General features: G+C 39.9%; 1 protein-coding gene across 2 annotated transcripts in view; it reads left to right on the top strand.

Moving 5' to 3' along the window:
* Positions 1–23,230, top strand: part of LOC147136524 (ephrin type-A receptor 6-like) — a 142,252-nt gene that overhangs the window by 110,934 nt on the left and 8,088 nt on the right. For both annotated transcript variants that reach the window (XM_086051083.1, XM_086051084.1), the window contains 6 exons: positions 11,959–12,083; positions 12,515–12,677; positions 15,168–15,276; positions 17,610–17,680; positions 19,595–19,720; positions 20,183–20,368. In XM_086051083.1, the coding sequence (XP_085907209.1) occupies positions 11,959–12,083; positions 12,515–12,677; positions 15,168–15,276; positions 17,610–17,680; positions 19,595–19,720; positions 20,183–20,368 (780 nt within the window). The remainder of the gene's footprint in view (positions 1–11,958; positions 12,084–12,514; positions 12,678–15,167; positions 15,277–17,609; positions 17,681–19,594; positions 19,721–20,182; positions 20,369–23,230) is intronic.

Here is a 23,230-nt window from a genome sequence, read left to right as displayed (position 1 = left end):
ACTCTGTAACATCTGTAATTATTTGTCAAATTTATTCCAGTCCCAAAACCATTATGGATTGGCATTTTGTAGCTTCCAATCATTGTTGGAATACTTCCAAACAGTTGTACAATTAATTTTGATATTCACCCAGAAAGGCACACGTGCGGAGGAAGTTCTTTGTCCTTGAACAACTTAACAGATGTTAGACAAGGACACAGCAAATAGGACACACAATAAGGGTAGTGATGAAAGACTCTGTATGAGGCATAACGTGACACCCAAAGACCCCAATACTGCATTCAGAAATTAGGATTCAATAATGCAAGAGGCAGTATGAAAGATATTGGTTCCAGGACCCAAACTAATAATCTAATAAACTACACGGTAAAAACATGTCCACGACCTTAGTGAAGCTAATGATCCATGAAGTGTTCTTGATTTAAGAGGAAATGTTTCAGCAAGCCATAAAAGCACCGTGGACGGTGGCAGCATACAAACCCCACAATGCAAAGCACTCGTGTACTTATTACATGAAGGTGGGCATCGGCAAGGGGGGGCTCTATTGCATCTGGTGACTGAAATGAAAACTGTCACGCTATTATTTATCCACAAAAAGCTACATTGATTTTGTACACATGGTAAATTGTACATTTTCCGAGGAAGAAAAATAGACAGACCTTGTAATACGATTTCAGGTTAAGGTTATAAGGCAGATATAATACTTGTGAGAATTACAGCATTATTGAGCCTTGAAGTAGAGCGCTTCATTTAAATACTATGAAGCACATCATATTGATCTGGGAGCCTGGGCTTCGTCCATATACTGTATATACTGTGTATGATATTGTTCAAGTTATTGTGTGCAAAGTGCGGTGGAGGCCCATTAGCTCTCATGAAAGACGGCACTACAACACATTGTGAGCCAGGCCCTTTCATCTGACATTGGTGATCATTGAGCTCGCAAATGTTCTTCAGTGTAAAATAGGCAAAACATATGAGAAGCACTCCAACAGCTTGAGGAGATTCTTCCCATGAAAGTAGAAGCTGTATGGGCATCGTTTGAAGAGAAGGGGGGAAAATGTTTATGTATGTAAAATACTGTATATTTATTTAACCCCATTCACTGACGAATGTACTCGTCTTTTCACAGTCCAGCCATTCAATCCCAGGAATGTATTTATATTTTTTTCAATTTTTTTTCAAACGTTAGCGTAAAAGAGGGTCTGAAAATGTCTGGCAGTGAATGAGTTAATAATATGATATAACACTAACTTTTTTTCTCATTTTTAAATGTCATTATGTATAATGTTTTCATTCAAATTATTTAACTTTTTGTTTAGTAAAATACATTAATCACTTTTATTTGGCCACGTATACCGCTAAATGAATCCAACTAATATTACTGACCTCCATTTAATGTAGAAGCTGAGAATTAAACAGCGTGATCCGTACTTAAAACGTCACCAGCAATTTTTGTATGTGTGCCCAGAGTGAATTCCAAGCTATCTGATTTTGAGCCACAAAAAATCCTGACATAATTTATTTAGGTGCCAAACGTTTGCTTGAATGTCATTTTTGTCCCACAAACACTTGGATCAAGTGTTTCCTGAGCGGATGAAAGCTAAAGTATGTAATACAGATGCAAAGGCAATAGAAAAAAGAAATTTGTCTTTGCGTGAGAGAGTGGGAGTGAACACATCAATAGACTGTTTTCACTGCTGCGCTTCTCAGCCAGCTGATTCTCACCCATCTGAGATCCCGAGTGAGGATTATAAAACCAATCAGCAGACAGTGATTGCTGCAGCTAGTCTGTGATTGGATCACAACCCGGGTTTTGCCGACAGCACTGTAAGGAGTGAGAGAGAGAGAGTGTGTGTAGGGAAGAAAAGAAGCTTGATAACCCTGAAATGCAAAGGTTTAATAGGAGGGAAGACCAGAGCCAGACATAACAGGAGATCAAGCACTCTAATATTTCTCATCAGCCTCAATTTTCAGACGCATGCATAACATTTGATCAGTGTTAGTTTTCCAACTGTGGGTCGCAGTCCCATTGTGAATGGGTCATGGACCGAAAGTCGATTAAAAATGATTCAAGGTGCGTGTGGCTTTTTGGGTGTGTGTTTTTTGGTTTGCTTATAAAACGTTTTTTTCTTTCTATTTTCTTTTATATTGTACACGCTGTAGTATTGCTTCTCAATTTGGGCACCAACTGCAGAGGTATGTGAAATGTACAGTAAAATTGTTTAGCCGTACTTCATGTTTGCAATTTTGATCGAATTTATTGTTTGCAATTTTCCCAATTTTGTTCTCTGAAAAGCACTTTGCCTTTAATTATGTTTATTTGCGGAGAATATGCTTGAATAGATAGGTTTGTTTCAACAAATTTGATTTTTTTTTTTTTTTAAACAAGTTTGACACAGGTGCCAAACTCCGGACCTCGAGGGCCGCTATCCTGTATGTTTTAGATGTTTCCGTCCTCCTTCACTCCTGATTCGAATGATCATTATCAGGTTCCTGCCTAGCTTGCTGATGAAGTGATCATTTAAATTGGGTTAGGGTTAGGATTAAAACATGCAGGATAGTGGCCCTCGAGGACTGGAGTTTGACACCTGTTCTCTAAATAATACATCCACCTATTTTCGAGTGTCACAGCCCACTTGAGAATGACCACCGACCATGTACCGTCATGTGGTAGATAGCAGAGTTCTCGGTTCGAGACTGAGCAACAGGTGAGCAAGAGCCTCCTCTTGAGGACAGCATTTACTGGACAGAGAAGACAGTTGCTTTAATAGTGGGGTGAAGGAGGTCGAGTGGAGGAGGCATCACTCAATGGTGGAGGTGGTCTGTGACAACCCTAATCAGTCAGTGCTGTCCTTCCATGTCTTGCTTGTTCATATCTCATTTGACTGTAAACACCTCAACAACTGTCACATCAGGGATGGAGCAGGACATGTGACCTCCACCGTCCCGAAGGTATTATTAAGGTGGAAGCTTCCCAGCTGTCAGTCAGAAATTAACATTTCAGGCAAGTCATAAATAAATAAATAAATAAATAAAGCCGAGTGACTGAGTTCAAGTAAGTTGCTGTTATCACACCATAAGCAGTAGGTAATTGTTAGCCTAGTTGCCCGAGTTGTATTTGATTTTCGGATGGAACAGACCAAGTATCATTTTCTGTTTTTGTTGTTGTTGTTTTTTTATACATTATATTTAAATTTGTTTCATGTCATGTTATGTGTTCCATATTCATTTCATGTCGTTCTGGTTAGCCCGACCAATCAGCTGCCTCAGCCGCTCGTCTGTTGTCCAGGTGTAGCTCTTTGTCTCGTCAGTTTGGTTGTAGTTCGCTGACTTCTTTCCATTTTTGTCAGTTCATTGTTTTGATTGCTGTCACACATCTACTAAGCCATGTTGTCGTCACTCTCATTTCCCTGGTTAAGTCTGGTTTCCTTGTGTTCCTTTAATATATATTTTGATACTACCCGGTATCTTGTTTACCTTTTTTTGTTCTTTTGAAAATATATGTTTTTAGACTACTCCTACTTCCCTGCCTTGCCTCCCTGCTTCCCTGCACTTGGTTCCATTTTTTTGCCACCATCTCAGCAGAAAACCCTCAATCATGACACAAATAAACAAAAAAATCAATCTGCTATTTTTAAGTGGAAGCCCATGCTAGTAGGCCTGCAGTTTACTGTGCAAAAGTGTTTTGTGTGGGTGCATGTTTGTGCAAACGTAATGAATTTATGCAACTGTGATGTGTTAGCAGGTGTTGGCTCGCTGTACATGTTGGCAGGTCTGTTTAGGTGCTCATCCCATGGGAACACATTTGACCTGGGGCATCTGTTGCCCCCTACCCATTTCCTGCCCTTCAGCACATTTTCCTGTGTGTTAGTGACCTGTTGATAACACACACATGCACCTGCACACATTTTCTGTTTGACTTCTAAAAAAAAATAATAATAAAAAATAAAGAAGTCAATCCAAACATACTCTTTTTCCATAATATGATCTATGCAGGCCCACTAGTTGAAACAAGGCAATCTGATTAATAGTTTGTGGAATATGAGAAATCCCCCCGTTTTAGCTAGCTCTGGGGGTGGCCATTTTGTCACTTCTGTCGACTGAAGATGACATTAATCAGAATGCCGTATTTCAACTAGTGGGCCTGCATAGAACATATTCTGGAAAAAGGGAAAGTTTGGGTTGACTTCCTCTTAAATCTACGGAGTGATTGATTTGAATTATAAAATGTTTTGGGTATTTTACTGTATCAAGGTGTGTTCCCTGTGAAATTGTCAAGCAAGAGTTAAATCAAGTTGTACGTTTGAGAAGGCAAAAAAGGAAAGTGAAGCGAGAGGGGATGAATTAGCACAGCTATGCCTGGGAGGAAGGCCCTTATCTATGTTGGTCTTCTTACTGTTTATTAAAATGCAGGTTGCGGCACACAAATACGCAACTGATTATCATCCTATCAGATTAGATGAGCAAAGTCAAACAGTTGGCACAAACTTTTAGGGACAAAAAAGGGTTATCTGTTGATCAACAGAGGAAAATCTATTACAAGGCATTTTATACAAGACAAAGGACAGTTAGCACTGACCTCATTTCTGTATTGGATTTTTTTTAAGCATTAAAGTTGGGCTGCAACAGTGGACGTCCCACAAGTTGGACCCTGTGTGGTCTTATATATCTTCTTTAGCTCGGTCCTCTGAGCTCCTTGCACCTACACTGTTTCTCCAGTCAGCAAAAAGAGTACCTGCCCCGCAGGATTGCTATTCAGCAGTGTTCAGAACAGGTGGGGAGTTTTGAAAGAAACGAGATTAGCTGTTTCTATCCCACAAAATGATTTATGCCCAGACTTTTATCAGTAGGCTTCCCCCTGCAAAGATAATTTCCCCTGACTTCACCTCACAGCAGGAACTATTTTAAGCATTGGCTCATTAATGCAGAGTGATTGGATTCATTGTTCTGCACAGCTGACGGATTTTCTCTGAAGTTTCACTGTCTCAACCCCCACCTCAATCCTCTCTTCAATCTTTGGGTTGAATTTCCTCCCAAGAATGCAACCCATTGTCTTGTGAGAGTTAGATAAATCAACTGCAGCCGGGCTTTTGTCGCTTCTAATTGAAGCTGTATTAGCCTCATTTTATCAAACCATTCATAATGTCTGTCGCTCAAACATAAATAGTACACCACTCACTGCTTGCATTTCAGTAGCCTTTGAAGACACAATTACATCTCATGGATTTTTATTTTGTACTCATATTTCAACATTATTATTATATTCAGTCTTCTTTTAATATACATACTCTGTCGTTTTTGTGTGGTTTGAACAGAACTTGTCAGAATATAGCCACTTTTTATCTTAATCATCTTAATATTTGGTCTCATCAGTTTCTGATGGACCTCTGAAAAAGCTTTTCTTGCTTGGCAAAAGGCTGGACCCTGTCACAGCTTGAATGCTTTTTTTTTTTCTGAAAATAATGTACTTGAATCCATGATATTATACTGTATGTACTGCATATAGTAGGTACTATTTCACCCAGGGAAGGAGGTCTTTGACAGCAGGGCTGTGTGCAGATTGCCCTGTTGGAAATAAGCTCCACAGGAACGCATTGCCTCTCTTCCTGCTGTGTGTTCTGCTGCAGAAAGTCTGCAATGGCTTCTATAGGAGGCTGCTCTTATTATAGTGTATGTAATCTTCACCGCACTGGCTCTGGTCCTCTTTTTATGAGAAAGGTACTTTGATGCTTGGCTCTTGAAATACTTAAAACGGTCTCCAGCTATTTAAATTACATCTGAGAGAATGTCAAACATAATAAAGACATTTTAACTATTTTCAGTTTACGTAAAGGGATTAGTGGATTATGGATTTCCACATTCCGCATTTGCTTCAAAAGGCTAGGCCTTGATTTGTGTGATGGTCTGAGTTAATCACATTTTCTTTGGATTTTAAAACAAAAATATATGGTCGGTCTCAACACAAAGCATGGTGTCCAAACACTTTAAATGTGCTTTTCTTTCAGCTTTAATCCTGCAAATTCAGTGGAATTATGACTCAAAATGCTTACATCACTCATCACACAGTTTATTGTCCCCGAAATTAATATTCTTTCACATTTAGGCAATGCTTTTATTTTAGAATCACCTTTGTGTTTAATACATTTTAATTCACTCCATTTAGTAGAGCAAGAAGAAAAAAAAACACTGCAAGTATTTGAAGTAGTGGCATGTCAATGTGAACTTGGTGTTACAAACCAGCAGAAAGTCTGCTGTCAGTAGCCAAATACTTTGCTTCTTTTCATTAATTACCTTTTGGGGAGAGCAAGGTGGAGGACAAATGACTATTGATCAAAGAGGGCTAGTATTGGCCCGCTTTACTGGCCTTCCCCGCATGTCATTTCTTCTCCACATCCCCATTAGGTGGGAACAAGAGAGATCAGTGGCAAACTGGGACTTTATTAAAGGCGGGGGAGACCCTTGTGTCTGAGAGGCTGCCGAGCAGACTTTATCTGACAAGGGTTGTTGCATTCACGATTTTCAAGTCAAAGACCTTCCAAAGTCAAAGTCTCCTTATTACACATTATTACCCTTAAAGAAATCAAACCCAAATCAACTCAAACATATTTTTTCAACAATATGTTCTATGCAAGCCCACTAGTTGAAACAAGGCGTTCTGAAAAATATTGCATTTGTGGAATAAGAGTTAATCCACTCGTTTTTAGCCATCTCTGGGGGTGGCCATTTTGTCACTTCTGTCGACTGAAAATAACATCACAACTACCCAGGGCTCAGGTAACAACCAATCACGGCTCAGCGTTAGAAAACATTTTCATTCGTATTAATCAGAATGCCGTTTCAACTAGTGGGTTTGCTGGGAATATATTCTTGAAAAAAATATGTTTGGGTTGATTTCCCCTTTCAGACAAAAATGCTATTTCCCATTTGAAAATGGTGTTGTTTTTTTTCCACACCCACTTTCCTGATTTGTTGATTGTGTAATTTGATTTTAATTACCTGTAAACGTCCTGTAAGATGCATGTACATGCTGTATAATCAATTGTTTAGATGATTGTTGTTGTGACCATCTGCTAGGTCAAAGTAAAATAAGGAGCTTCCTTTCAAGGTCATCCTTGAGACAGCCACCGCAGCGGGAGGGAACTGTAGGTGTGCGAGAAACTGTCCCAGTTTCGATCCACTTGACAGCTCGGTAGTGTCACTGAGGTCATAGCCAATTTTACTCATGTGGATTGCATCCAACGGCATTTAGTGGATATATTGTTGTTCATGGTTGATGAGGTTTTATGGAAGAATAAGTGCATTCTTGGAACATTCACGTCAGTAGCATTAATCAAATGTTCCGTTAAGTTCCGTATTAAAGTGGTGATGATTTATATGTCAGATAATAAATAAACTTAGTTCCTGTCCTTAATCTGAATATTGGGCACATTTAGTCAAATTTCTTAATCCTTATGTTGAACAAAATATTGGAGCCACAACGCAAGACCGAGCCAGGAGTTGCCCCCCTGTACCATGGTGTTGGGTGACCACATTGCAGCATACGATGACGTGAAAAATAATTGTTATAATTAACAATGTATAATGAAAGTGATGCTGTTATACTGTACATGATGAAACCACAACGCTTATCCTCAGTAGACTCACGGGCATGCCGGAGCCTATCCCAGCTGTCTTTAGGTGTCAAATTATATTTAAAAAAAGAATTGGGAAAAAAAAGGTCAATAAAAATGTAAGAATATTTTATGGTCCCTACCCATAACAGCGTAGTATTACAGCTTATTAATTCTTTTTAACAAGGTCAAATGACTATTAAGCAATCAACTGTTTCCAATAGTAAGCATTGAATAGTGTAATTTTTTTATAAATCCTCTTCAGACATTGTGCTAGCACACAGCAATTGGGCAACACTCTGAAAATGGAACTTATTGACGCCCAGAATGCAGGAGGAGGACACGAGAGAGGTTTTTAGCTTGCAGTTTTCACACAGCGAAATGTAATGACAATTTGACAGTTTTTGGAGAGGCTTGGAGTTTATGATGAAATCTAGAAGAAGGGAAAAAAAACTTTTTAGTGGGAACTGCTTACCGGCAGAAATGCTTGCACAAGCTTGACCTTCATGGATGAATCAATGGAAAGGAAAACCTGGTTTGACCTGTTAGAATGATGTTAAATCTCTCTTTTCCTACTCACCAAACGAAAGCATTTTTGCATGCCTTCCTTTTTTCCTTACCTTGAATGATGATTGACTCACCTCATAGGGAGCTGGCTGCTTGGCCATCTTTCACCAAGATTCAGAAATACAAATAGTTTCCACTTGAATGTTGTGATTTGCATTGTCCAATGGGACTACATGGGATGTAGATGTATCTGTCCTGTCAAGAAATCTGAGCTTTGGATGTGATAAGCAGATTATTCATGTCATGCATTTCAACTTTTTTTTCACTCAAAAGCTTGTTTGATGACGTGCTCACACAACACACACACACACACATCTTTTCATCCATGAAGATTCGCTCTGAAAGTGTCGTTTGGGACAGCCCCAAGACAAACCTGAAGCAGACATCTAAAGAGGAGACAGACAGACATTATCAATATGGCTGTTGTAAACAACAATACCTATATTGCAATGTGCTGATTTCTGCTCACTCTTTCTTTCTACCAACAGTGAATCAGTGAAGTGTTCGGACATCGTTCAAACTCTCGCACTGCATCGAGAGAAGCTCTATTGATTTTTTTTTTTTTTTCTTTTTTGAACCGTTAATGGAAGCCTTTGGGGCAGGAAAGCTAATTAAAATCATATGCGGGTCAAGCTCATTTAAAGACTCCCCATTAGTTTATGTTGAGCTTAACCACGCTTGACTGCAAAATCTATCCATTGGGCATTGTAATTGACTGGTGTTTCTAATGGCTTTCCGATGCTCCTGCCTCTCATAGAGGGTGTGATGTCCTCTGGCAGGTTTTGTGCTGCAGCCCTAATAATATACAATCATTAGAGACAGCTGCCTTGTGTCCCGTTCCTCAAAGTGAAACTTTCACATGTCTCCATTTGCCAATAAACATGTACAGTATCAGTTGGTACCATAGGCACAGACTTTAACACTCCAATTGTTTGGCAAGGTCAATTTGGTTTCCCACTGTTAATAGATGTCTCTGTTGTCACAGAAATACCAACAGATTATGTATTTCTTTATACTACTGTATATAACAATAGTTTACAAAATTCGCTATGTTTTTGTAATTAGGACTTTATAGTAAAAAAAAAAAAAAAAAATGACAGTAAATAGTACAATATAATGTATTATATTTTGGGAGTAACTTGCCCAAAATTGGTATCGTTCAGTTTAGGGTCTTTGTGTGCTCGGTGCATTGAGCGGTCCTAATGTTGTGTGTTTCTTAATGTGTACACATGACTTTTATATATTATAAAAGTTTTATACCTGCTAATGAATTTTGGGGAAAAAATATCACACTAAAGCTGAAACTGAGATGTGACCCTCCAGGATGTGAGGGATGGACAGTAGTTGTGTGATTATGAAATGAAGAGGTTCTGAAATATTGCTAGGAGTGTTATCATATAGTGCCTTTAGTGTAATTGGTTATATTGGACACCAAATGAATTATAGATATGATTGTAGAAAGAGTTACAGTAATATTTACTAAAACAATTACAAGAGACCATGCATATGATATTGACACGATTTATCAAGGTGTTCAGCTTATGAGTGCATGCTTAGGTGAAGTTGGTCCATAATTCAGTGGCCAATTTAGTGGCCAATTAAGAGAGCTTAATTTCAGATGGAGGGCATTTAGTGGCATCTATTCAATCAATAGGGACTCAGTTCAGTAAGAGTAGATTTGGCTGAGAAGTACCTCTGAGACTACATGTGCATTTAGCAGTCGCAAGCTAATTGGAATCTCTGAGACAGGAGGAATATTGCGTTTAGTTTGTTTATTGCTTTCTGTCAGGGCCAATATACCAGCCCGAGATGCCAAACATCTCGCCGCCTTAAAGCCTTTTTATTCACCAGGCACAGTCAGACCAGATTTGATGAATTTTATTTTCCCAGTGAGGAGTAAATGCAATATGAGAGAGGTTCTATAAAGTGATAACATCTCGAAAGATGTAAATGTATCAAGATGCTCTGTCATATCTTATTCTCACATATGGTACACTTTAAGTGTGCTGGCAGGAATGTTATTGACCATAAAATAGCTACATCCATTAATCTTATGTTGGTGATCAGTGTCATAGTCCTATCAGAACTTGTTTTTTTTCTTTCTGTTAGTTTTTGTATTTCGCTTTGTATTTTATAAGTCGAGATTCATGGACTGTCCATCTTGTCAGTAAAGTTAAAAAAAACAGGGGCAGAGCTACAGAGTAGCCAGGGATGGCCACTCCCCTGGCTACCAACATACCTAAAGGAAAATTTTGATATCTGTGATTTTCACATGGATGCAATATTCTTAGACCCCTTGACACTCTGTCTAACTTATTTTTTTGTACTGCATATCTTTAAATCAAAAATTTTATTTGCTAGCCATTACTTGTTGTGTACTGATTACTGCAACCTAGAATACAAATAATGAGTTTGCAATCAATTGGTCTCATTTCAATCAACGGTTGGTGCATTCGGGGCTACCCGAAGATTGAGCAACGAGTGAAGATGTTACGAAATGAAATAACCCGAGTTGTGGAGAATCAAGCCAAAGGGGGCTGGTGGGGAGGAAAAGACGGATGGATGAAAGAATCCAAGGTGGTCACTTTGAGCTCAGATCACCAGCAGTGGGCCTCTGGGCACCTGTTTAACAAGCTCAAAGCCCTGCAGTTCTCATCTGGTCCTAGCCTGTTCCAAAACCCCAGGTCTCAAGCTCTGGATCAAAACCTCAAACATTCAGTAATGATGCCTCATTTTCCTCTTGAAATCACGCAGAGCTTCCTTACCATTATAACGAGCATCACTGTTGAATGGAGAAACTTTAGTATTCCTCTAAAAAAAAAAAAAAAAAAAAAGAACCTCTATGTAGCATGTCATCTTTCACTAGGAATACCCTTGAGAAAAGCAGGCCCACCTTTTATATCCACATAATGAGTCGGCTCTGTAACACCATGTGTAATATATAATAATGACTCTCAGGACAGCTACATCTGCTGACCTCTTCTGGGAGCTGAGTACAATTATTTACCCAGCAAAAAAAAAAAAAAAATCATTGAGCAAAGCAAATGCAATTTAGTACAGGAAAATAAGATGCAGCTTCCTCCTCATGTTTTCAATTATAACAAAATGACCTAACAGGATTGTAAAGGAATGTTGTGTATACGGTTTTCCCAGTAGATTTGGAGGACTAAAGCTTATTATGATGTACGCTTATTGAGAGTGTGCACGGATGTGTGGCACTGACTGGACAGGTGTTAGTTAATCAAGCGTGTGTGTATCATGTCACTGCACTTACGCCAGCCGCATATTTTTGCCGGCTCTTAATAAACCATATTTTATAACGCACTATGTATGTAAGGCACATACTTATCACACTGACTGGGGCCTATTGGTTCATCTGGTAAGCAATAAATTGCGAACTTCTCTTGATGGCTCTCTTAGCTCAGTATGTGAGCCTGCTCAGACAATGTAAATCATTACCGCATTTGATGTCAAGGCATGTTATTCTAATCGATATATTCTGGCCCAGATTCCGAAAAAATACAAAAGTATTCGTTGTGTGTTAGCTATTTGTGGTGTTTGCTTCGAATTGCACAGAAACAAGTTTGCCTGGTAAGTCATGATTTTTCAGTTAAATGAGTAAGACGGTCAGCTGAGAGTTGTAGGCAAGTATCTAGAATGCCAAGAGCATATTTTTATGCAGCAAAGTGTTGTTTTACAGGTCATGTACCAGTACATCCATATATGCATGTTACTGTCATGAACTGAATTTGAATGTGAATTTCCTGTATTAAAACAGGTCCTTCACTGGTGGGGTCTCTGAAGAAGGACTGGGCCTCTCCCAACAGCATCGCTCTCTCCTGGCAGCAGCCCAAAGAAACAACGTTGCCCATCCTCGACTACGAGATCAAATACTATGAGAAGGTACTGTGTTGGTCCGGGTCCAGGAAAAAACATAAAGGCTCGGTAGCCAGGATCAGACAAATGTTTTGGCTGACTGTTAAAGCAGTTTAGTTTGGTTGTATTTTTGGACTACCAATAATCAATTTTCAATCATATGCAAGGACTCTGATTTTTTACTTTTTTTTTTTTTTTTTACTTTTGTTGAGAAAGGAACCATATGCAGTATCTTCAGCAATTATTCAAAAAGGACTCTGCACATCTCCTGCAGAAGAAGGAGTTTTGAATTTCATCATGCTCATTATGTTAACTGGAAACTACAAATACGTTTTGTGCAAAATTGCCCGTAGGATATTAATAGACATGGAGACATACAGCGCTTATGCGTCGATGGGTAGCCAATCTTTGGTCAAAACCTTCATCGATTGACGTGTTTTATCCTCTTTCCAACACAGGAACACGAACAGATGAGTTATTCTTCAACAAGCACCAAGGATCCGAGTGTGATCATCACGGGCTTGAAACCAGCCACCTGGTACGTCTTCAGCGTTCGTACCCGCACACCATCTGGATATAGCTCCTACGCCACCAGACATGAATACAAAACTACTGGAGAATGTAAGTTGTCTTATTGTCATATGGTTAGAACAGTCCGATAACATTTTGGTGAAATGGGCTGTATTTGTTTGGGTGTAGAGCCAGTGCTCCTCACATGTAGTATTCATCAAACCTTACACATCAGATAGTTTAATAAAAGCTGCTAATATGTGCTTTGGGAAGTAGAGTTTTAACAAAACAAAGTTTGTTTTGGTCATTTTGGACCCTAAAATGCATTCCTTTGAAAACAGGGCAAGTGTGATCTTAAAGAGGGGAAATCAACCCTAACATATTTTTTTCAAGAATATGTTCCCTGCAGGGCCACTAGTTGAAACACAGCATTCTGATTAATTGGAATATGAGTTAAGCAACAAAATCCACCCGTTTTTAGCCATCTCAGGGGGCGGCCATTTTGTCATTTCTGTTGACATAAAAATGACATCACAACTACGCAGGGCTCAGGTAATGACCAATCACGGCTCAGCTTCAGAAAACAGGTGCGCTGTGATTGGTGATGTCATTTACAGTCGACAGAAGTTACAAAATGGCCGCCCCCTGAGATGGCTAAAAACGGGTGGATTAACTCTTACTCCACAAACGTAATATTTATCAGAATGTCTTGTTTCAACTACTGGACTTGCATAGAACATATTCTTTAAAAAAATGTTTGGGTTGACTTCCACTTTTAAGTGACCTAACCTCTCCTTTTGTCCATCTGAGCTATATTTGCGATGTTTATTTAGACGCCTGGTATGTTGAGTTTTTGTTATATTCCTGGCATGGGAACACGTGTATCGGCTGGTTTGTAGCATATTTAGTTCCTGTGCTTACTGCGGTCTGCTCAAGTTTGATTAAAAAAATGTTTTGCCTCAACTGCTGGCAGCCCTCCTGCATTTGTGCAGTTGTTGATAGCGGTAATAAATAAGCAGTTGCATGCTTTTGCAACATCAAAACCGCAATCGATGTAAAGACTGACATCAATTTGTAAGATTCCATTGTCGAGTTAGTGTTAGAAGACTTAAAAAGCTTGTAAACGTCAGGTTATGTGCTGTTCTATCGATCGGCAAATTGAATACAGTGAGTAAAGGTGTCCGACAATACAGCCTTGATGTTTAGTGTATTTGAAATCAATATTTGTTTGTCTCTTTTTGAGACAACGCAACAGCTTTATTGCAATTCTAATCATAAAATACAAAGAGTCCAGCTGCCCTTTTGTGTGGGGTCAGGCATTGTTGAGGGGTGATTTGGCACAGTGGCTCTCTCACAGTGGCTTTCTCTCCCATCCCAAGCTGCCGCGCAGGGCTTTATCTGCGGATCATACAGCGCTTGGCCAAGCCTTTGTACTTCCTGGCCTTTTATCTGAAAGTGAAAGCAGATTTGCCCCCTGTCGCTCTCTCTGTCTCTGTCAGCCTGTCTGTCAGTCAGCGACTCATACTTTTGTTTTTCCATCAGTCTTTGTCACGTCTACCTCTCCCTTTTCAGTCGTATTTGTCTTTATCGTACCGCTGTCATCCTGTTTCCTCATCCCTCACGCCGCATCCTTCATTGTGTCCTCACCTCAATGTCATTGTCTTCTCACACACACCTATTATAGCTGCATCAGTCCGGCACGTCCTTCCTGGTGTGCAGAATATCTGAAGCTGTGACAGTAGTCTGGCGTGGCCACTTAGACTCCCTCTGAGTGGTCAGTAATGGTTGTAATAGGGCGGCCTGACTGAGGCGCTAGAGTGGCTGTCGAGCAATGAAAAGATTGCAAGTTTGACTCCGGGTTTACTCTGCACACCTGTCATAGTTGCTCATGATACTGTGTCTTCATAGAATTTCCCTACTGTGGGACTAATATGGGATTTGGCGATAAATAGTTGTTTTTCCATCACATCAACTCCAATCGTGATGTGCGGGTATCTTTGTTTAACATTCGCTCACACAGATACTGTAAAAAAAAAAAAAAAAAAATCACATGGACCTTTCAAAGTGTGTGTGACCAAGCACCCCTTCATCTGCAATTCATATTCATTAAGCATGAAATATGATCGAAATAAGTTGGGTAATACCAATCATCTTTCAATTATCTGGCCTATGTCAGCGACGCGACAAGACACCGAAAATGGGGAAAATCATGAATATCAAATGGGTCCAATTTAACCAAATGATTATGGACTAAATCACAATTTAATGAATGAATAATATTAATTAAACAGAACCAGGCCTACGAATCATTCCAGTAATAAGGCTGATAGAGGGCTCTTTGTATCACAAAGAACTGATCAAACATCTCTATATCTCCCTATATGGACAAACGACATGGTCTATTTATAGCACCTTCTGGCAGATCTGATTCATTTTCAATTACGTATTTTTGATGATGTATTTTTTTTCTCTTTCCTCCCCTGTCATCCTTCCCAACATCCCATTCTCTATTTCCCAACATCCTATTTTACCTGTCTTATATATTTCTTACTTTGCTGCACGATCCGCATTTCTTCCTAACCTACAATGTATCAACTCTAGCATCAGACCTGGCCTCTGACCAAGGTCAGGTTTTGGTCATCGTTACGGCAGCAGTCGGTGGCTTTACCCTTCTCGTCATCCTCACCCTTTTCCTCCTCATTACTGGAAGGTAAGATGACTTTACTGCCTCTGACTTGAATTTGTGCACTGTATATGCAGCACTTTTTTTTATTATATAAATATACTAAGACGACACTAATCCTTATATATATTATTATTATTACGAATCCTTGTATATTATATTGTTATGTTATATTATCACAAGGCATGAGTTGTGGTAAATACTGAAAACATTCCTACTAGTTTCAGGCCAAAATGAGTTAGTTAGTTTTCGCTTCACTTTTGAATATGAGTTTTCTAACAGGTTTTTATATGTGTTCTAAGTCATAAAAACACCTTCGCATAACATTACTATGTAATGTTTACATAGCAACATTGCATTGTCTTGGGTATGTTCTGATTAATGATTCATTTGGATAGGGCTCGCACTGCTCTTGTCATGAATAATGATGTTTCATTTAAGTAAAGTTTTTAGGGCAAGTGACACCTTTGAGAAGATTTGGAGAACCCGCATAATTTTGGCCCGTACGAGTTTGATGGTGGATATTTTGAACTGAAAGTTGTCAGCCAAGCGTACTGGAGGAGGGGTTTCTCGACTAGCAGACGAACCGAAAGACTCGAGGAAATCTGATGAGAAATAATGACGTTAAACTGTTTTACTCTAATTTCAAGATGTTTTGGACCACATTTACTATCGACGATACTGCACAAAAACGTTCCCCAAAAGCAAAATATTTTCCAAACCCCCAAAATGTATTGCTCCAGAACCCATTTCCCATCTGCCAGTTGAATGTGTGGCAGATGATTTCTTTATTGACATGAACATCACATAACCACGGTTGACTGCACAGAACTTACTATGTGTCAAATGAAAGGAGCTTTACTTCATGGCTGACTATGACCAAAACAGTTTCTTCCTAGCGTCATGATATTCTCAGTTTGGCCACTGCAAAAGGCGAAATCAGTCCATCACTTCACACAAGAGATGTTTTTTGGATGATGATGATAATGAGGGATTTCCTGCGAGCCAGGTTTTTCATGCTTTGCTGGCTTGTCTTTTTCCCCTCATTACACAAACACATACTGAGAAGCCAACCACTTGATCACAATATGTAGTCCTCTTGCCCCGAATGAGTGCTTCGTAGGAGGGACCTATGGTCTTTTTTTAATGTACTTGAGCAGCTTGAGAACGATGAGAGCTTTCATGGGGCTCTTGTGGAAGCGAGGTTTTGCAAGGGAGGATGTAAAAGCAACCGACACGTGAGGTCGTGGACCTTTGTGCTCGAAAAGCTTCCTGAAATTTGAATGTGTTAATGTGCATGAAACAGGAGAAAGATAACAGCAAGATGAAGATTTTGTGTACACTCCCTCCTTGAATTGATGCTCCAACTTCTTTTTCTTCTTGTATGCTTCAATTCTTGGGTGACCTCTGCTATGATGATGTGACCGTTGGGGATGTTGAGGCAAGAGAGGAGTGGTTTGACGCCGTTACGCTTTGATTAGTGCTCTGGGCCAAGTGCTTTAATTGAAGTTCCTGTTTTTGAGTGCATATGCAAATGTGAGTGTGTCCTGCAAAAAAAAAATCTCTTCTCATAACAAGTATTCGTGTCAGTGTCGGCGTGTGCGGCCTGGACATGAAAGACAGTCAGGGAGAGAGCGGACCAGGCGGATAAAGGGGATCAGAGGAAAGGACTGGAAACCACTGATAACGGCATATGCCGCCATTTCTTTAATGAACATCTTGACCCCATCAACAGAGGTCAACAATGGCTTCCCAAATCCCCTTCTTCTTCCTGTCTGTGTCACCTGCCACGTTATCGGCGCTGTCCATCAGTGTCCGGGACCCCACAGACTTAACTCAGTCAAAGCACACGCTGGCAACCTGTGGCTCAGAGCACCGTGACACCACTTCTAATCTCGTCACCCAGATTATGTAAAATTTGCACAGACACACTCACATTGAGCTCTAGCACAGTAGCCCTTCACCCAGAATGCTTGTAGCAGTCGTCTTGCACCCTTCGCACTGCATAGTCATCCCTTCACGTGATACACTTCAAAACCCCAAAAGCTAAACATCAGCAATTGGCAAAACAAATGCCTTGTACGGACATTTCCGCCAGTGTTGGTTGTTCTGATCTCCAAAGTGCTGGAAATGTCTTTATTTTCTATAAAGGATGGCCATTTCAGACTACATCCAAACTATACTTGCCACTGGAAAAACTATATTATTACTTACTAACACTTCTTAAACATAACAACAGAGAGTTCTCAGTGGAGTTACTCACAGTGAATTTAACTGGCTATTTATCATCACCAATCTTAAACTGTCAGCAAAAAGCTACATCGGAAGCCTTGAACTTCATTTAATGTGGTGTTTTGCAGGTGTCAGTGGTACATCAAGGCCAAGATGACCTCCGAGGATAAGAGGAGGACCGATTATCAGAACGGACATGGTAAATGAATCAGCAAACCTCCTTTATTTGGATAATGTTTATAATGTGAGCGTAATCTGACATGAATTAATATGATGTATTTTGGGCCAACGCAATGGGTTGTGGATTACCTCACAGTTCTGAGGTTTTGGGCTTGAATTTCAGCTCCCGTTCCTTGATCATTCATTGTCTATAAAAGTTTTTTTTTTCTCGACACAGGACAAATTAAAATAAGAGCTGTGCGCTGGGAATACTATAGTGAGGGAGAGACAACCTTGGGATAAAATTGAAATGGGAGGAGAGAGAGAGGACAAGGATGATGATGTTAAAAAGAGAGTTTTGAGATGGACTAAGGTTCTACTGAAGTAAGAAAAGCAATACACAGTACACAGGCATCATGTCCAGTAAATTCAATACAGAAAAATCAATGTCTGACTTGAAAACATAGTCTGGCTTTTCCAAATGTATGACATCAACATATTAATGTTAAAGATGAAGTTGTCTGTGGTGAAAAGCTGCACTTTACCAGTTGGAGTTTTTTTTTTTAATATCATTTCAGTTCCTCATTTGGCTACATGATAGGAGCACAACATTGAAATGCCACTCAGTGCAGTTCTACACCGATGCACACAACAACCACGTGTCAATACCTCTCCAATGCAATCAATAAAACATAATTTGTATTATTTCGGCCTAGCAAAACAGAAAAATCATAAGACGAGTTAGTTATTGCATTAGTTTGCTAGTTAGTCCCGCCACACACCAAGTGACACAACCACTTTTGCCCGAACAGGCGCAAGTATTTTTTATTTAATAGCAGGTGAACGGCATCACATTGTCACAGATGTGAAGGCCATAGTGCATCACGCGAGCCTTGACAACAAAAATAACGTTTGCGGGTACCGAGCGAGATCCAGTCTGTTTCCGTTAAGTGAATGGATCCAAAAGCCTTTCAAACATCCACATTCTCTCCTTTTATTTTTCACCCGTTTCCTCTACCTTGTACTACCTTTGTACAAGGTATTATTATGTCGAACCTCAAATCGTTCTTTCCTGAGTTTGTATATATGCAGGGGCCAATTTCCTTATGAGTCGCAGTGATCTGTTCACGATTTCGACCGCGTCTCAGTGGGCGGCGGGCCTAATTATTTAGCCAAGTTAGGCAAGTGGTGTGGTGACCCACAAGGATCCAGTTGATGGAAAAAAGCGTGCTGCATGACAGTTTGCATTATCGCCACCCACAAGACTGGAGATGTACACAATGTGTGACATATCTCTCATATTCAAATTAAATGGTGCCTACAGTTTACTTAATGAAGTGGCCAGTGAAGGTACATTCCTGAACCTTTTGTGTCTATTATCCGTACTCGAAATGGAGTGTAGCCTTGTGAGAGGAGGACAATGCCCTAAGGGTTTTGCAGTTACTGCTTCATGCATCACAGACAACTGATAGTTATTGTTTTTTTTTTTTTTTGTTTGTTTGTTTTGTGATACTGTATCGATCACTCGAGGCGAAGCGCGGCTTGTGTCTGGCTTCCCTCCTGCAGGCAGTCAGGCTCTGCTAAAGATTTAGTGACTTGCTCAAGGACACTTGTGCAGCATGGATGCTTGCATTAAACAAGGCTTATACAGGTTATTAAAGTTCAGTAAATACAGTCAAGATGTTTCTTGATTTTATCAGATGATAATTTGGCAAGGATCATCTCTCTGCTTTCCACTGGAGATTTTCAATGATATCTATTTTTTTCTCTAATGCGTAATTCCTGTTTTTAATTAAAGGAGCTCAAGAGTTTAATTATATTTTTCTAAATGGTGATCCTCTCTGCTTAATTAATTTCACCTTTCAATTAGATCAACATATTAAAGAGCAAAACCAAAATACAAAGTCCACCACTTACTACAATTATACTATTTTTTGTCATTCCAACTCTGCAGTTCCTTTCCCTGGCATTAAGACCTATGTGGACCCCGACACTTATGAAGACCCAGCGCAGGCCGTCCATGAGTTCACGAAGGAGATCGACCCATCCCGGATCCGTATTGAGAGGGTGATTGGAGCCGGTATGCGTGCGCTCACATTTTTGCTCTCACTGCTTTGTGGGTGATGATCTGATGATGTTCATAACACACATAATTAAGAATCCCCTACTGCCAATGTACACCCTAAGGAGAATAACTCTTGCCACTCCCAATGGTAATGTTGTGTACAGGTATGTGTAAATGTTACATTAAAGAGTGAAATGATGTACAGAGAAAGAGAAAGTATGTCTTTTTTTTTGGGAAAGAGACATAATTTGAACTGCTGTGAGGCAATCATGTGTGTATATTGCAACACTGCCCCCAGGTGGCACTAAAAGGTACCTGTTGAGAAAATGGATGGCCTCCTGCAGTGTTTCCCAACCTCTATTGAGACAAGGCACGCATTTAAATTAGAAAAATCTCATGAGCACCACCAAAAAGTGATTTCAAAGGTATTATGTACGTTCTGCAATCCTTAAAGTGTCCGTGTGTTTTCTACTCCAGGTGAATTTGGAGAGGTGTGTAGCGGCCGCCTGAGAACACCAGGCAAGAAGGAGATTGCCGTGGCAATAAAGACACTAAAAGGTGGCTATGTGGAGCGCCAGAGGCGGGACTTCCTGCGCGAGGCTTCCATCATGGGGCAGTTTGACCACCCCAACATCATCAGGCTGGAGGGTGTCGTCACAAAAAGTACGAAAGCCTATCTTCTTGCAAAGCATCACAACGCTGATGGCATAACCAATCAGACTTGCAGATCACAGTCACACTTTTATAATACAGTACAAGCAGCACAATGCACCGCCTTGAAATTGCCCTACACATTTGTCAGAATACAAAAAGCAAAATTTCATAATTTGGGTTTACAGTTCCATTCAAAAAGTCAGCATAATAATCCCTTCAATTGTGAAGGCACAATCAGCCGCTAGCCGCTTTTTTAAATCATCACAAAATCCAAGTTGCACTGATGTACTTAACCATGATAAATGCTGCTTGCTCCAGCAGTTTCATCATTTTTATTGTCATTGCTTAATTTGCAGTACCTTAAATATTATTTTGCCTGACTTTTACACTACCATTAAATCATCTGTATGCTGTTTTGTTTTGGTTCTGAAGTTTATATACGTGTGTTGTCTGCGAGTCTGTTGTGTCAATATAATGTGAACATGATGCATAGATTATCCTCTGGTGTGCACATGAGTGTGTTGTGCCAAGTGTCATTTTTACGGAGGGGTAAGTTTTATGCATGCAAAGTGTGTGAGTGTGTGTGTATGAAGCGTTGACTTGTTAAGGACCTCTGTTTTACGGGGCTCACCCAGCACAACATATGGTTGTTTTTACACGGGCTGTATAAACTGAGACAACTTTCTGAATATAAATATGTTCCTTGAAGACTTTCAGACCCTCTCTGAGACCAAAAAAAGATAAGCTGAATACTGAATACTGGGAATCTTTGCCTTGCCAAACATTTGATTGTAAAAATCTAAAGCTGCTCATATTATCCAGTGTCGTTTTATAGGAAAGTAAGTTAAGTAACAAACAAATTACATTGTACAGCATACACCTGGAAAAGTATAGCAGTTTTTGTCTTGTTTTTTTATTCAAATTTTAGGAATACGACAGACGGCATGAACAAAAACATCGATAAGGCCTGATTTCCCACAATCCCAAATAGCAGGAGCTCAATCGCGTTTTAATCTCTGTAACCATCATATTTAAGAGGGGTTTGCGCTTTTAGGTTGCTCTGATGGTTTTCACCATGGAACATAATCACCGCAAGTGCAAAAGGAATATTGAAGTGATGGAATTGGAAGTGTTAGTAAAAGGGGTGAATAAATATTACTCAGTTACAGAAAATACGTTGATTGCTCTGATGATTTGGGGGAGGCCAGTAACCAAATAAAAACATTGCTTTCTTTGATGTAACTTGTCCTGAATGCATGTGAGTTGGATGCACAGAAACAGTATGTGCCCGTTCTGCATAACATTACGTTTAAAACTTGGGGTAGTACACCTGCAAAATTGCTCTGAGAGAGGCCAGCACCAGTTGTCACAGGAAGCTGAACCAGATGCAAGTAAATGCAGGGTTGAAACGATTTTTGTCACAGGTGACATGGCATGACTCCTTCTTGTGACTGGCTCCAAGGTTACATGGGTTATTAAAAATGTCTATTCCACTTTGTATACACATAGCACAGTACAATTGGGCACAATTTGTGCTTGGCAGTATGATTAATCTGTCAAGGCCTTTTATCAAAATATCCCTTTTTCTGTTTGTCTGTCTGTCTCACTTCCTCAGTCCATCTTTCAGTCCCTCCATCTGTTGTTGTTCTTTGGAGACTAATTATGGCAAGTATTGTGCTGTGACTGACAGCCCTACCTGCACTGAAATAACAGTTGACACACTAGACTGTGGTAAACAGGTGCATTTGTTGTTTTTTTGGGGGGGATGGTTTGTTTTTTTGCTCATGAACTGTATTGCAGAACTTCTATGGTCCAGATATTGCTAATTAGTCCTGCTGAGCCAAACTTGGCAAACTGTAAATAATGACACTTAAAAAAAAGAAGAAGAAAAAAATCCTTGCTTTGTTTAAAATAAGTTTGCTCTTTATTGGACCGCATGATTGTAACAGGTCACCTTGAGACATGTCCCCAGCTGGCACAATTTCCTTTGCAAAAAGGAATGCAATATTAATATTTTTTGTCCCCATTAGGGTCATATTTTATATTTTGTTGCACGTACTGTATCACAGTTTCATTCGGACTCAGAGTCGCCGCCAGGGATTTGTGGCCCTTGGTGCATTTGTCACAAGTCGCTTGAGGGAGACAAACTTGACAACACTGATTCAGTGCCACAAGGCGCCTCGTCAATCATAGGACCTTAAAATCGTTGCCCGCCCAAACTCCTTCTATCGAGCCACTGTTCGGGCTTGTTGCTTTTTGTCTTGATTTTCTGTTTAATTATTTTAAGGTGGCATTTAATTTAAAGTTACATATTTGTGATTGAAATTCACAGTCCAATGCCGATGTCAAACTACACGGATGTAGCCCGATTTTGGGCCGACAGACGTGTCGCAGACAAACGTAGTGTCTCGCAGCCGATTTTGAGTTGTCTTGCATCGTAGCCCGTGTAGTGTGACATACTCCACGATCGGTCGTTTGGCGTCTGGGATGCTTCACGACCAACACGCTGAAAGTCTGGCATTTTTTGTTCGTCTTGCCGCATAGTGGGACATGTCCTAAGAAAAAAAAAGTGCTAATAGCGAATCCCAAATTATTTACACATTTTCAGTTATTCTTTTATTAGCTGTGCCTTTAATTTCTTTTATCTAAGTAGACTCCATTTATTTATTTTAATGCAACACCACCTTCCTTTGTGTATTGTCACTTGACATGTTTAGACTCGTGTTTAATTGTGAGGACGTGTCACCTGACTTCACCTGATGTCGGTTCCCGTGTTCCGTTGTGTTCCTTCTAGCGGTTGCTGTTGTTCATTTCCGTTCTGTTTTTTACTTTGTTTGGCCTATCTGGTTTCTTTTGTTCTGGTCCTTGTTT

The sequence above is a fragment of the Filicampus tigris genome, chromosome 14, assembly GCF_054856515.1.
Source record: "Filicampus tigris isolate MCC_2025a chromosome 14, RoL_Ftig_1.0, whole genome shotgun sequence".
Classification (NCBI taxonomy): Eukaryota; Metazoa; Chordata; class Actinopteri; order Syngnathiformes; family Syngnathidae; genus Filicampus; species Filicampus tigris.
This window is presented reverse-complemented; position numbering and strand designations above follow the sequence as displayed.